The 15938-nt window shown below is 41.4% G+C and overlaps 4 protein-coding genes across 4 annotated transcripts; all 4 read left to right on the top strand.

The window, feature by feature from the left end:
• The first annotated feature begins 8088 nt into the window (after positions 1–8088).
• LOC121530517 (trypsin delta-like) lies at positions 8089–9005 on the top strand. The gene has a single exon (XM_041819687.1). The coding sequence runs from the start codon at positions 8106–8108 to the stop codon at positions 8901–8903; it is 798 nt and encodes a 265-aa protein (XP_041675621.1). The 5' UTR covers positions 8089–8105; the 3' UTR covers positions 8904–9005.
• Positions 9006–9075: 70 nt separating this feature from the next.
• Positions 9076–9849, top strand: LOC121530533 (trypsin alpha-3-like). The gene has a single exon (XM_041819750.1). The coding sequence runs from the start codon at positions 9076–9078 to the stop codon at positions 9847–9849; it is 774 nt and encodes a 257-aa protein (XP_041675684.1).
• A 425-nt stretch (positions 9850–10274) lies between these two features.
• Positions 10275–11081, top strand: LOC121530532 (trypsin iota-like). Its single transcript, XM_041819749.1, has one exon. The coding sequence runs from the start codon at positions 10275–10277 to the stop codon at positions 11067–11069; it is 795 nt and encodes a 264-aa protein (XP_041675683.1). The 3' UTR covers positions 11070–11081.
• A 204-nt stretch (positions 11082–11285) lies between these two features.
• LOC108112140 (trypsin delta) lies at positions 11286–12906 on the top strand. The gene has a single exon (XM_017221888.2). The coding sequence runs from the start codon at positions 11363–11365 to the stop codon at positions 12668–12670; it is 1308 nt and encodes a 435-aa protein (XP_017077377.2). The 5' UTR covers positions 11286–11362; the 3' UTR covers positions 12671–12906.
• Positions 12907–15938: the final 3032 nt, after the last annotated feature.

The raw sequence follows: 15938 nt of genomic DNA, 5'->3' as shown, positions 1-15938 counted from the left end.
GCTAAAAATATATCCCTTTCTGACGACTATCATTTGCTTTTTCTTTTTTGCAATAAAAATATATTGACATCTCTTGCAATCACATCTGGAAATTGCATTTTATAAGAGACGTTGTGAGGCTGCTTTTGGACTTTGGGCCAGATGCTTAACCAATCAATAACTGAGTTAAAAGGGGAAGTGACTGAGCTGGGAGCCAGGTATTGGCATCTCGATTGCAGCTCAAATATTTACGTTTCCATTTAGAGTGGGCACAGATACGAGAAGGAGCTCACCCGGGGGTCATTTTCAGCTTCATTTGTTGTGCAAATAGGCGAAATGCATTGCCATCGAGCAGAGCACCTCACTCTGTATTAATTTGAAGTCATATTTCGTATCTTGAGCAAACGTTTTTCGTTTTTGTGGTAAATGCCTTTTGGCCATTTGGATTGCTTTTATGGCATTTTTTTGTATTTTTTCCTTAATTAATTGAAAATATCTTTTTGGGGTGCAGTGGCTGTGGATTCAGAGTGGCAGGATGCCAAACAAATTGACAGCCAGTTGCCAGTTTTGCATTCATACGGGAAGTGTCGAGTGGCCCTTCTATTTTCCGTTCGTCCCCCCAGTCCCTTATCCAGCTCTCATTCATTTGCCACCCAACCTCCCCCTTTGGCCATCCCCTCAGCTCTTTCACTCATGTTTAATCCTCTTTAAGCGGCAACAGAACGATTACAATTTGATTTTTTTTTTGTTTGTTGTGTCTTTGTTGCATCCTTTTGGTAGCTCGCTTTTGCTTTTATTTGCACATTTCCGCTGCGACTAATCTGCAATTATGTTTTACATAAAAATCCTATCGCATCCTAGCCCATACAGCAACAGAGTGTGAATGAAAAGTTTGCAACAACTTTGTCCAGGCTTGATTGTTTTGCCTGCTGAGATAGTCGGGAAATACAAATATTAAACAACAGTAACACCAGAGACAACGGGGCGAATTAACGGTGGAAGCTTTGCCCGGAACAACGCTGCGTATGCGTATTAAATTCTCAATTTACATCAGATCAAAGCGGAAAGGAATCACAGAGAGTCGGAGATAATTTAATGCCAACTAAGGATTGGAACTCAAAGCTATTAACTAGAGTAGCTTTATTTATGGAGTTAACAGCAGGAAGGAAAGAACCCAAAAAATAGGAAACAAGTTTTTTGGGGAAACCAACAAAAAACAAGAAAGGCTCATCATGCTAGAACTTTGATGAAGTTAGTAAAATAATTAACACAAAATTCAATAAATTGAAACCATTAATTAACTATTATATTGAGCTGCTGTTTACAGCATCCAAAGCAATATTAACAAAAAAAAGCTACCTTTATGTAGCTGCAAACGTTATTAACAGCACACACATTTTTTATTTTTTAATTATATAAATTAATGCATCAGATTGCCATTATCCCGTAGCTGAGCCACACAATTAATGAAATCTGCTTAATTAAAATGAATCAAAATTCAAACAAACATACTGCTTATTGCATGTTTATTACGCCCCATTGACCTTATGACTCAAATCACAATTATTCTCGGCTATCAAATTGTTATGTTAACAACAGGACAGGGATCAAGCTCAAGTGAGCGTATTAACTGATGAACTTCCAGCTAAGGCGGGTACCAAAATGCTAAGCTGTTTGGAATATTTAATGGCCAAAGCCGAGCTCAAGAGCCTGGACTGAAAATCCGAAAACGCTCTTTGAGCATTCGTTGCATTTAGAAGCATTTACGTTTTGTGGCTCCCACATCATATTCACTTTGAGTTATTTTCGTTTCTGTTTCAATTGCAAGTCACTTGGAGAGATTAAATGGGCAACTTGCCCCTGGAACGGCCCCAAATAGCCAAAACCTTTCCGGACAGGACATCCCATACTGATGGCCATAAATGCGCTTGTGGTTGATAGGTGGTTGGCGAAGAGTTCCTGCAGGTTACAGGGTGGGTGGGTAGGTAGGTGGGTGGCTGGATGGTTGTGGACAAAGGGGAAGGGAATCAGCCAGGCCTTGGTCAATGGGCAGCTATGTCAGCTGTTGGCCAGCTGGCTTGGGTTTCGAATGCATTTCGTACATGATAATCATGTTGGTTGCTCCAAGTTGCAACTTGCAACTGCAGCATGCGTTGCATATGCAATTCCTGGGCAATACGGCCATGGCCAATGGTCGATGGTCGATGGGCCTGTCTAGCAAAAGCCTGCTGTGGCTTGTCGTGGTGTGGTTTATGGCAACATCTTGTCCAATTTATTACCACTTTCATTTGGTAGCATAATAGGCAATGCACTCGCACGCACACACAAATGCACAGAGAGAAAAGTCTATGAAGTGCGAAGATAAGAAGTAGATTTTTCGACAACAGCCTAATATTTCGCTTTATTATTAGATTAAAATTAAGAATAAAGTTTAATTTGGTTGACAAAACCTAAAAAACTATTTAAACAAATTAAAAGTCAGGGAAATCAGCATACAAAATATTTTTATAAATTCAATTTTGTAGCACGGAGATAAACCTTCTTCTCACCCATATTTTTCTCCCTGTGTAACGAACGCACTTGTGGCAAATTCTGCCAGCCTGCCAGCATCACATAACACATATCTATAACACGTAGCACTCAAAAATACTCAAACATTGAAATTGGAGTTCTAGTTTTTGGTTCTCGTCTCGTTTCTGCTTCATCAGTTACATGCTTTGAATAATTCAAGCGTATTTTAGGCCTTGCCAGGCAAAATGTTTTCCGCCCCTTTCATTCCCTTTCACCCTGCAGTCTCGCCTGCATTGAGCATCCGGATTTTGTGTGCCCGAAAGTTATTAAATTATTTTAAAATCGCCCTATCTTCAGCACTCCAAAGGCTCAAAGGCAATCCTTCAACCAATTTTTTTTTATGTGAATTCTTGAAAAACTGCAATTATGGCATATTAAGCCAACTGGATTAGCATAATTCAGCGGTTCTAAGTTCAGCAGCCGCTCTTTCTCCACATAAAGCATACTCCCCTCTGCCCACATAACGTATACGCAATGCTTGACGCCAGCCATTTGTGCTGCATATCCCCAGGCGTCGCTGTTACAAAAAGAGCTAAAAAAAAAAAGAGACGAGGCTGTGGCGACTGCTAAAAAACAAAACTCAAGTGTTGAAACGCAACCACACTCCCACACCCCTGTCCCCTTTGTGTCTTTTGTGGCCTTTCGCTGTTTGTCAACAGCAGCGGCTGCAAACACACTTGACGGCGGGGCGTGTCAGGCTTGAGGGGGCGTGGTGGCAGGGTATAGGCGCTTTTTAATTGCACTGAAAACAAAACGCTAAACACTTGTTGGCTGCCTGGATGGCTGGCTGCCTTCCAGCTAGTTGTCGCGTGGCAAATGCCGGGGTGTCATCAAAACTCTCCAAACAGAAAAAGCCCTGCCGCCGCCTGCAGCAGCAATTTGTGTTGCAGTTGCTGGTGATGTTGCCGCTGCTGATGTTGCCGCTTTGATTGTGCACCATAACTGCGAGGCAGCTTCTATGCTCTGCCATTGTGTCCCCCTTTTTCTCTCTCTAGCCGGCATGGCTGAAGTTTTGCTTTGATCGCATTGTAACATTTTGCGACAGTTTTAGATTGTAATGGGGTTCATGGGAGAAATGAGTGTAAGAACGACTCTGAATTGAATCTCAGAATGCAACTTCAACTGGGTAATAATGGTGGCACAGTACACGAATTGATAAAGATTCGAAAAGAATCAGAAAATATGCAACTTCGGATGTAACAATCAAGTTTTACAAACAACTTGAGAAGTCAGCGGAAAAAGTATGTCTTGAAGGAAAAATAGGAAGGAAATATTGTTTGTTTTTGAAATGGTGGATAGCTTTCTTAAAGTTAAAAGAAATCTGCAAAGTATATTTGTTTTCGTAATAGGTATAAGTTGAGAGAGGTGAAAAGTTGTGGTATAAAAACATAATGTTAAACAATAACCCTCTAAATTGAGGTGGCTTAAAGTTTAAAATGAGAACCAAATCTGTTTAACTTACTTAACAAGATCCCCTACTAACGAATTAATCCATCAGTTTTTGAAAACTTACAAACATTAATCTCAAATTTGATATGAAATGGCATTTGTTTGGGCATTTGTAATATTATTTATGACAGTCGTGCCACATTTAATTACCCTGTTCGATCAGATAATGTAGTTAATTTTCAATTTTACTTTTTTGCACACAAACAATTTCCCACGGAGTTCGATTTATTGTCCGCTTCATTGGGACAACATGTTTAATTAACGAACACAATGGCAAAGAGTCGCAGCAACAACACGAGTTTGTCACTGACGTTCACTGGAATTTCTGGCTCTCTGGTGACATTTGAAAAGTTTAAAATAATATAATTTTCGACGCTATATGGCGAACTAACAAGTTCGACTCGCAAGCTCTTGGGCCAGGGAACCGACCGAGGATCTGAGGGAGTTTGTCTTAGCTAACTTTTCACCCGGGAAAGGAGAAACTTTTTTGGCTGCACTGTTGCACCCACCCACCGAAAACACACCCGGACACACACACACACACACACACGAAGATCTATTGTAAAATATGTAAGAAAGTTTCCTTAGCTTGGCTGCGTTTTTGCAAAAAAAAAAAAAAAGCAGCAGCAAGAGCAGCGCAGCATCGTCGTTGTCTTTGGGGAAATTAAACATTTTCTATTTGAAAACTTTGCCGTGCGAGGGGGTGGATTTGAAACTGTGGATTTTCCTAAGGTTCAAGAGCAACAGTTGCCTTTTGAACTGTTTCGGGTCGGTCGGTCACACTTTGGCATTACGTTACGTTCCCTTTGTTCCACCAACAATTGCGGAAGTCATAATTTTCCCGCTGGCCAAGTTTTTCGGGTTTTTTGACAAATTTACCAGCAAATTGCCGGCAAAACTTTAGTGTGCGAGAGAGAGTTCAAGCCCTGCTGTTGAAATGGAATGAGTTTCGGGAGAATTTGGATCTAAATGTCAAGCGGCTTGCTGTCATAGGTGTTGCATATTTAATGCGCCGCCGCCGATGGCAACACCAGGAACCATAGCTGCCCCAGCACAGCGATTCAGGCAAGTGCACCCAGAGTGCATGCAAATATTTTTGTCAACGATTGTTTTGCCTCGAATCCCCCGATTCCGAATGGCGAGCTCTGACTGTGGAATGACAGCAGTGGAGGAGGTGGAGTAGGAGCCAGTCGGAGGTCAGAGGTTGGAGGGAACCACCCCTTGGTATTGTTGTTGTCAACGGTTTGAGTAATTGTCGATGGTGTGAAAATTGGCAACGATGCCATCGAGCTGGAAAAGGATTTACTGGGTTATGTATGAGCCAAAGGCTGATTGAGATGAAGGAGCAGCTGGATCGAGCGGCAAATGGCCATCGATGGATGTCTATGGCATCAGCGATGTTGCCAAAACTGAAATGGTCATTAAGAAGGCGAATAAAACAAATTTAGGTCACTTAAAAAATGCTACAAAAATAGGACGTTTAATGGGGATGTATAAAGTTAAAATAATAACTTAAATGGTAAGTACAGTTTTAGGCGCTATAAAAACTAGGGCTTAGTTGAGATTTCTCTTCCACATAATTGAAGTTTTTCTTTATGCACAAAATTTAACACCTTTTAAGCCCCCTTAGTAGCTAGAACATAGGACATAGGCTGATTATAATACATCAGTTATACATTTAGCTGACTTGATTCTAAAATTTTAAATACTGTTAAACTGTTAAATACTGTGCGCCTGAGTCAGGTTATATAAGATCCTCCCTCCATTGGTTTCCTCCAAAACTTTTTAACTTACAATCGTATAAAGCATACCACTGGAAAGGGCTTGAATGCTTTCCAATGACACCAAAGGTCTATATTGAGACCCCCAATTACCGAAATTGTTGCCTTTTTAGGGTAGTAGCACTTGGGGAAAACGGAATGAATGAAACGAAAACGAAACGTAATGTAATGATCTTGGACTCCTATGACCTATACCCGAAAAGGGTTTCTCAGCCAAGACACCAACCAAAGATTTATCCTAGACACTGGCTGGGCGGTCGGCTAATCAGTGGAGGGCCAGGTTCCAGAAAACCAATGGAGGGAGGATCTTATAGAATACCTGTCTCAGGCGCACACATACATACCGAGTATCCGTGCATACAAGTATTTAAAATTTTAAAATCAAGTCAGCTAAATGTAAATGTATAATCCGCCTATGTCCTATGTTCTAGCTACTCCCCTTCTGCGATTTTCTTTAATCATTTTCAAAAGAAAATCATCAGTGACATTTATACACTCATGTAACAAATTCGCTAATTCAATGAAAGCCTCACATAACGAAAAAGCATTTCCTGATTTCGCACAAATAAAATCAATTAAATCGAACAGAAAGAAGAAAAAAAAAAAACGACCAAACAATATTTGATTACAAAAAAGCAGCCTGCAGCTGATTTTTTACCACAGACTGGGAAAAAAACTTAGATCCAGAGGCAAATTGAAAACACGCTCGCCTCCGCTGAAACAAGTGAAAGGAGGAAAAAAACGCGTCAAAAAGGTGATAAAAAACCCGACAACCAAAAATGATTTTCACATCGATGAAAATTAAACGCGATTCGGGGGAAAACCAATGCGATGTGTTGCATCTGCTGGGGCATTATCAAATAATTCAGTTGTAATCTATTTTAATCCGGCTGCGTGGCCTGCGAAGCCCCTCCTCCCGCCTGCCGCCTGCCGCATGCCCCACTTGACATGGCGAATCATCAGAATGTTTGTTTGCTTGGCCTCAGAAACGCACCCACCCACTTTTCCCGTTTCCACTTACCATTTCCCACAACTCGTTACCAACACATCCACCCACCAACCCACCCTGCCCTCCGGTCATGAAAGTATTTATTTCGACATTTTGCTAAACATTGGCCAGATTTAAATTTCCATTCGTGTAAAATAGCATAAATACATGCAAATATCGTTTGATGGAAATGTCCGGCTATACATTTCAGTCATCCCACTTTTCCTCTTTTTTTCCCCTGCATGGGAATTATTCAAATAATTTAAGCGGCTTAGTGTAATGGCTGGTGAGTTTCTGTCTCAAATCGTGGAGTGAGGCCAAAGCTGCTCTAAGCGAAGGGAATCGGTGCGGTTGCTTAAATTATAGCGAATAATTTGGGAATATGGATTACCAGTTGCATGAAAAGGCCGTTGAATTAATAATTGCTTTGGCTTATATGTTATATAATTCTCTATTTTTGATTGTGCATTTTGATTGACTAAAAATAAGAGAAAACTTGCGTTTTTATATATGAAAATGTTAACAACGCGTCATTTTGTAAGCGTAGTTTTTTTTTTAATCAAATAAAACCCTCGAAATTCCATCATAGAATCAAAATTATTATTGGAATCTATAAATTGACTTTTTAAAAATAACTTCATGTAAATGTTGTCCGATATTGCGTCACTTTTCGAGCATTTTGTTTAGGTTACCCTGCAAGGCTTTAATCGTATTCGGCTTATCTACGTAGACTAAGGACCTTACATCTTTCAACATGTCCATTGACATTGATTTGGTGATAACAGCACGAATTATTTATTCACTAGGTCGATTATGATAGCAACGATAAACCTTTTTCACATAGCATAAATTTTGATAAAAAGTTCCAAGAAATTCCGGCAATTGTTGCTCGTTTGTAAGTTTTTCATGATGAAATGGCAGAGCATACTGGAAACTTCTCACTTTGAAAGAAGACGTTTGGATGCTATACCAACCAGTGCTGCCAGAATGAAAAACTTAACTCTTAAAAAATCACCCTATATTCAGATGTATTTCTGATCATAATCACCCGAGAAATCCCTCCTTTGAATAAGATCTTGGCAAATTGTTTTTACTTTACTTTTGAAAACTCAAACAAACTCACAACTCATCGAGTTTCTTTCAATATTATAATAGAAATTCCTCGAACTTCTTCAATTTGCAAAGAACTTTCCATCCTAATTAAAAGTAAGATAAAAACGAAATACCCAAGCGAAAACTGAATGAGTTCTTCGATAAATACTGATAACTTAAGTAATTTAATTTCACTTTCCTATAAAAGGAAGCCCCATTTTCCCCACGCAAGTCAGTTAACAACAATGTTTCTAACCCTAATCCTACTCCAGTTTTGGGCCCTACCTTGGTTGGTCCTCAGTGAAGAAAGGATCATAGACGGCAACACAGTCAACAATAAGGATGTGCCATGGTATGCCACAGTCCTAGTCAGATCTAGATTGAAATGCGGTGGAGTCCTCGTCTCCAAAAAATACATCCTGACAGCTGCCAAGTGTGTGGATGGCTCTAATGTACGCCATATCGAAGTAAGATTGGGGACCAGCAGCTGCCAGTCAGGTGGAACCCAAGTGGGAATATGCGAGGTGAAGAAACATCCCCAGTACTCCCATTGGCGCTTCGACAACAACCTGGCCCTGCTGAGATTATGTGAGCCACTGACCATCAATGATCAAATAAAGCCAATCAAGAGGATCGACAAGGTGCCCGGGGATAATGCAGCAGCCAAAGTCAGCGGATGTGGCGGGCGAGCGGGCACTCTCTTAGAAGTTCTAAAAGACAAGAGGTTTTTCCCCATTCTTGAGGATATATTTCTACAGCTCCCTGCTCAGCTGTACGGCACCGAAGTGAAGATCTTCAACCAAAGGCAGTGCGCTGCAGAGTGGGAAGGCTGTCCACTTAATTTGATGGATGGGATCTCAGATCTGACCCTCTGCACCAAGTCATCAGGCAGGGGAGCCTGCTCCTATGATATGGGTTCACCTTTGGTGGTCGGCAACAAGCTTGTGGGCATTCTGTCCAGGGCAGGTTGTTCGATCAAGCCCGATGTCTATTCGAGTATCCTTAAGCATACAAGTTGGCTGGTTTCGAATACCAAGGAGTAGTGTTAATAACCAGAAATACTTCCTAATAATTATATAACACTGTAACTTTAAGCTGCCTTCTTAAGAACCTAAAATAAAGAACTTTTAAGTGTGAAAAATCAATTTCAAATGCCACCATTGAAGGATGTTATAAATAGAAGCGACAAAGATATATGAAATTCATATGGCTAAAATGCTCTGGCCAGCACTTATACTCCTTCTAGTGAGCCTATCCTGGTCGTCAACTGCAACTGCTCTAAATTCAAAATGCGGGATCACTGGCAATAAAGCTGAGATAACGGATGTGCCTTGGGTGGCATCGATTGAGCTCAACGGTAACCCCAACTGCAATGGTGCCATCCTCAACGCAAAGCAAATCCTCACCAACTCGGAATGCGTGCCCAAAAGTACTGTGGCAGGAGTCAAGGTGCGGGTGGGCGTTACCACTCAAAAATCGGGATCTTCAATAGGAGTTTGCTCCTCAGTCGTCCATCCGCAGGCCGGCTGGAAGCATTACGACACCAATCTGGCCATTCTGAACCTCTGCGAACCCCTCACACTCTCTAATGAGATCAAGCCCATCCAGTTTATTGACCAGGCACCCGATGTCGAGGCCAAGGCCTCAATAGCTGGTTGGGGTTCCGGCACCTGGTGGTCATTGCTGAAGAAACTCTGCTTGTCCGTATCTTCCAAGGATTTACGATCTCTTGATGTCCAGCTCTACGATGTGGAGAAGTGTTCCAAGGACCGTAAGGGTTTTTTCTCTTCCATAAGCATTACGGATCTCAACCTTTGCTCCGTGAAGAAAGACAGCGCCTGCTCCCTTGACAAGGGCGCCCCGCTGGTCGTCGGTGGCAAGCTGGCTGGGATATTGTCCTTTGGCGACTGTGCCAAGAAGCCAGATATCTACGTGAATTTGTTTAGGCACAAGAATTGGCTGGAGAGCAATACAAAGGATAATAAATAGTTTGGGTTTATTGGTAATTTTTGAGCCGGTTAACTGCAGTAAAGTTTATTCATTATAAGCAAGCGTTTTAGTTTAACCATTTTAGTATTACGTTACTTAAGCTTGTTGAGAAAACGTTTTAGGGGAAGGTATGGGGTGCTTTTTAAGACAAAACCCAGGATCATGTGGATCTTGAGATACCATACCTTAGAAGAGTCTCATTTCCTTGGCCTGAAAATATTTAAGCTCGCAAGGAAGGAGTTGGCTTTTAAGAAGGAAGGAAAGAATACACTGCTTTGTTATGCAATTAAGTAACGCAAATTGAATTAGTAATTATACCGTGAAATGTCATTAAGCCATTAAGTATTTCAAATTGATACTTCAGGCCTTGCTATATTACTTATAGAACCTACAAACCCCTAGCACTACCAATATCGTTTGCCACAATGATACTACCAGTTCTGCCACTCCTTCTAGGACTTTTTGTATCTGTCCAGTGTGGCAAGTTCCCACCATCGGAATACGAAGAGTGCAGCAATGCAACTATTGGCGGTAAACCCATCGACATAGCGGAGGCACCGTGGATAGCTTCCATTTCGATCAGGGAGAAGGCCAAGTGCGGCGGCGTTATCTACGATCTTAGCCATGTGATAACAGCAGGAAAATGTGTAGATGGATATCTGAACAGAGCGGTCAGGGTGCGGGTCGGTAGCACCACTCGCAGTAAAGGTGTCACCGAAGTTGAGGTCTGCAACATCACCGTTCACGAAAAGTTCTCACCGCAATCCATCAACTACAACCTGGCCATGCTGAAGTTGTGCACTCCTCTTAAAGAATCCAAAAGGATCAAGCCAGCCGTGTTGGCTACCGAAACACCCGCTGATGGCACACAGATCTCAAACTTCGGCTGGCCATCCTTAAGGTGGTGGCTCCTCTACTGGCGCGAGTGTCTGGAGGAGGACGCCCACAATCTGCAGAAGGCCGAGGTGGCGATGTATGGTCAAACGGAGTGCACCCGAAAATGGCCAAGAAAAAAAGTTAGTCCCCGTAAGACGATCACGGAAAAGATGATCTGCACGGAGAAGGCCGCTAAGGGTACCTGCTCCTTCGACATGGGCACACCTTTAGTCCACAATGGCAAAGTTATCGGCATCTTGACCCGAGGTGGCTGCACCAAGCGTCCCGATGTGTATACCAATCTCGTCAAGCATAAGCATTGGATAGAGAAAAATGTAGAGTAACTGCAGTGTCTTTCAGTGGGTTAACTGCTGTTAATAAACATTATCATTAACTTGGTTAGTTATTCATTTTAATGGAGTTTTGCAGCCTTAAGAAGTGAGTTAGCGGAAGTTGATAAAGGCAGTAGTAGACTAGCACCCAATACTTCCTAATTAGATAGAAAACTTAAACCCAAGTCAACCCATTACTCAACTTGAGGTATAGGTTTTCCGATAAGAAAAGCTTACTAGTAAAGTCGCTAAAAATTTTACCTATAAAAGACTTTCCCAGGCCAAGCTTAGTCTAGTTGCCAGCCATGTTTCGGCTTGTCTTTTCTCTGCTACTAGTGGCTCTTCCACAGTTAATCTTGGGTGATCCGCACTTTCAAGACCGCATCATTGGTGGCCATTATGTGAACATTGAAGATGCCCCTTACCAGGCGGAGGTAATCGTGGACAACAAGGCAACTTGCAGTGGAGCCATCATCAGCTCAGACACCATCATCACGGCAGCTTCGTGTGTTTCCACATATAGCAGAGCCGTTGAGGTTCGCGTGGGAACAAATTCCAGGGATTATGACGGCACAGGAGTTGTTCTTCCACTCTGCGATATCATCAGTCATCCGAGGTATGACTTCTGGCGCTTCGACAACAATCTGGCCCTGCTAAAGTTGTGCGATCCTCTCCAGACTTCAAGTACCATCAAGCCCATCATCTTGGCTGACAGTGTACCAGAGGATAATACCTGGTTACAAGTTTCCGGCTGGGGATCCACCAGCTGGTTCGGCAGCTTCTTTGACAGAACTTTTTTCAGTCTGCCGGACCACCTGCAGATGGTATGGGTGAGCGTCTACAACCGGCAACAGTGCGCTGAGGATCGGTCTTATTGGCTTGGATTCTGGGATAATGGCATCTCGCATCTCACCCTCTGCACCCAGTACGGCGCTGGAGGATGTTCCTATGACACCGGGGCTCCCTTGGTGAAAGACGGTAAACTCGTTGGCATTCTATCCGAAGGAGGTTGTGGCAAAAAACTAGATGTCTACGCAAGTGTGGTTTGGTTTAAGAGTTGGATTAACGATAATGGTGGTGTCAGTAGCGCGACAACTAGTTCTAGTTCGAGTTCGACTGCTACAAGTTCTAGTAGTACTACACCTACTTCTAGTTCTACAACTTTAAGTCCCACACCTACAACCACTCCTAGTACTACGAGCCTAGCTACTACTGATAGTCCTAGCTCTACAACGCTAGGATCCACAAAAGGTTCTAGTACGACCACTCTACCTACTACAGATAGTCCAAGCTCAACGACATTAAGTACTAGTTCTAGTTCCACAACCCTAGGATCTACAGAAAGTTCTAGTACTACAACTCTAGGTACTACAGCTAGTTCTACCACATTGAGAACTACAGATAGTCCTAGTTCTACAACCCTAATTACTACAGTTAGTACTAGCTCTACACCTTTATCTACTACAGGTAGTCTAAGTACTACAACTTCCAGTTCTTCTCCTACAAGTAGTCTAAGTACTACAGTTAGTAGTAGCCCTACAACTTTATCTACTACAAAAGATCCATTTACTACAACGTCCAGTTCTTCTTCTGAAAGTAGTCCAGATTCTTAAGCCTTAGGTTCCACAGATATTGCGAATGAAGGTTCACTTTCATATATAAAAGCAGCATCACTGTTCATGGGCTCTCCTGATCCATATAAACTAGATAGTTTAACGGAAGAATAAATACGCATAATGGTTTATCTTATAATTTATTTAATATCTTTCTAATTTTCTATTATTAAAATGGGTAGCTGATCTGTGTAACCATATCCATGCTAAATACAATAATAAATACTTAACTTTAAGTAACTAATTAACACAAAAAATAATGTAAATGTGACACTTCCTAACACCGTCAAAGTTGGCTCATGTCCTTGGGTTTTTCCCACTCCGAAACCGCAACCCTTGGGCTGCACTCAGAGTGTCTAAGGCTCAGTCCATGGAAATGTCTCCTACAACAGCCCCTGGACATTTGCATTATTCATGCTGGTCAAGTCAAACAGAAACCAAATGGAAGAGCAGTTTAGGGTACAGCAAATTCTAAATACTCTTTAAAAGAAATCAATAAGAATTTCAGATTTATACTTCAATGTGGTAAACCAAATCTTTGTCTACTGAAATCCTTCCTCTGCTATTTCCCACACTAGGAACCCTTTCAAATTTGAACTTGCCCCTGTACTTAAGTTAATTAAAGTTTATTTTTTGGTCGGCCAGCAAAAGCCAAAGACAAATCGAGCTGGAAAAAAGATGGAGACGTGGTACGGTGGCAAGTCGTGATGAAGAGTCCCCTTAGGCTGACACCATTTATAAAGCTGCCTGGCAGCTGCCTGCATCCATTTGTGGCTAGTGCAACCGCGTTCAGGTTCAGCTCGCCACGTTCGAGCTGACAAAATCAAGATCTGGGGACATGGGATTTACTTGGGCCAGGTTGCCTCGAAAAGGAAAATACTTTTAGTGCAAATTGAAAAGTTCTCTCTTTTGCAGCTTAGACAAATATCTGCAAGAGTGGGCAGCAGCTGCTGGTGCAGATGGCAATGCTGATGCTCCTGCCTCAAGGACATCGACACGAAAGCCGTTCTGACCATTTATCAGAATGTTATTGGCCGAAAGACAAAAAATAGAGAAGGCTAGCGGGAGGAGTGGAAAACCAAAGAAAGGACAGCCAGGAGAACGAAGACAACTGCAATAAAATGCAATGTTTCTATTACAGCGATTTACGTGCACACACCGACGCTGACAGACAGTGATAACTCTATTAATGAACAGGGAACTGGTATATTTGTAGTAATATATTTAGAAAGTATAAAGGAAATATGAAAGGGCTAAGGGGCTAAAGGACTAAAGGGGGAATCTTTCATAACTTTTATATCATTATTAATCACAAAAGAAGTTTCTTTAAAACAAATGATAGGAAAAATGGTCAGTATAATGGATCATAATACTTCACTCCTTTCAAATACCATTCTAAATAAGGAAATGAGGAAACATTATGAGGAAAACTAAAAGGTTTTTCTTACAAAATAGGAAAAAAATCTAAAATCGAAAAAAAATAAAACACCAAAGTTTAAGCTGTTGCCTTTTCTTATACACTTATAACAACGATTTGTAAAGATTTCCAATGCCAATCTACACTATGTTCACTTAACCACACTTTCACTGTACCTCACGCTCTAGTCCACCCATTTAGCATCACCCTGCCGCGTGAGCAACATTTTTATGGCTTCTTGGACGAGCGAATGTTCTGTTTTGGCCAAAGCGAAGTTTTCATGGGTGTCCTCTACGCTGCGACTTTTTGCAGTTGTTTAGTTGTTGGTGTTGCTGGTTGTTGTTGGTTGTTTGTTAACTAGCAGCAACTAGAAGATAAGCAGCCGAAATGTTTCTCCTGCCGCTGGTCAGATGCATTTATTTCCCTTATTCTGCTCGTGTGCATCCTTGGCCTTTGTTGCTGCTTCTTCTTTTTTGTTTCTGTTTTTATTTTTTGGCCATTTTAATTGCTGTTGAACTTGGTGTTTGGCAATTGCCCTGGCAACCGAAAGCAAAATAAAACAAAACCCATTACAACAAAAAGACCCAAGGACCCGGGGCCAGCAAAATCGAAGCAATATATTTGATTTAACTTGTTTGCACAAAATAGTTCTGTTGGCCTTTTTACTTTGGCGCGCACAAATAAATTTGTTGACGCGCTTTGAAAACTATTTTGGGAATTGCGGAGATTTGTGGGAGAAAAGCAGAATTATTATGGCCAACATTGCAACAATTTATGGCATTCAGCTGAATGGCTGCTGGCAAGTCGAGCGAAGTATTCCACCATTGAGTTCGATTAAGTAAGTGAGAATTGAATAGCAAAAATGAATGTTAACTGTATATTGAAAGCCAAAAAATTAGTGCACATAATGGAAGTGTTTAAATAGTGTTTTTTTTTTTTTTTTTAAATAATATACTCTTATTGTTCGGTGGCGACCGCAGGCAGGCGATTAAATATTTAACCTCTTTCTGTTGCATACATTTTAGTTTTTTGCCTCCCGTTCATATATTATTTTAACCAAATTTTCATTTTCCAATTAAGCATAATATGTTTTTAATTCATGCGCTAGGACATTTAATTGAATTTGTTATGCAAAAGCGATTCTCTTTTCTTTCACTCCACTTTTTCTTTTTTTTTTTTTTTAATTTAGTTTAGTTCACCACCCACAAAGAGCCAAACAATTAAATTTCGCCTCTTTATTCGGAGGGGCAAAAACATTTAAATTAGGATTAGTTCCGTATGTGCGTGAGCCTTTAAATCAAAACATATGCAGCGGGATGCCTTTTTGGCCATTCGGCGTATTTCTTTACGCCGCGGGAATATTGATTTGGCCTGGCCCTGGCAAAGTGGCAAGTAGGGGGGAGGGGAGGGCGGCACACACACATAAATTAATATATCCTAACAACATTTGTAACTGAGCAGTCTGCCCCATTGCCCCGTTGGTCATTGCCCGTACCGATTTCCATTTTACGCTCACCCGGAACACCCGGAAAATCCCGGACAATCAGAGACATTTGCTGTCCGGCACGTCGTCGCGCGCATTTTCAAATTATATTATTTTTGAATGGCTTTTTAGAAATTAATAATTACATATGACAACCATGTGTGCCAGGCGATAGTGTGTGTATAGGGGAGGGGTGTTGGAGTGGGCGTGGCTGGTCGGACGTGGCACTTAATTTTTTGTATTATGCAAGTGTCAACACTCCCGGCTTTAATGGCCATTTAAACTGAAAAAGCTAACAATAATAAACTAAAACTTAAAGAATTGAAATGCAATTTAAAGGGGAACCTAATTATTACCTAAGTAAACAT

The sequence above is a fragment of the Drosophila eugracilis genome, unplaced genomic scaffold, assembly GCF_018153835.1.
Source record: "Drosophila eugracilis isolate 14026-0451.02 unplaced genomic scaffold, ASM1815383v1 contig_90, whole genome shotgun sequence".
NCBI classification, from domain to species: domain Eukaryota; kingdom Metazoa; phylum Arthropoda; class Insecta; order Diptera; family Drosophilidae; genus Drosophila; species Drosophila eugracilis.
This window is presented reverse-complemented; position numbering and strand designations above follow the sequence as displayed.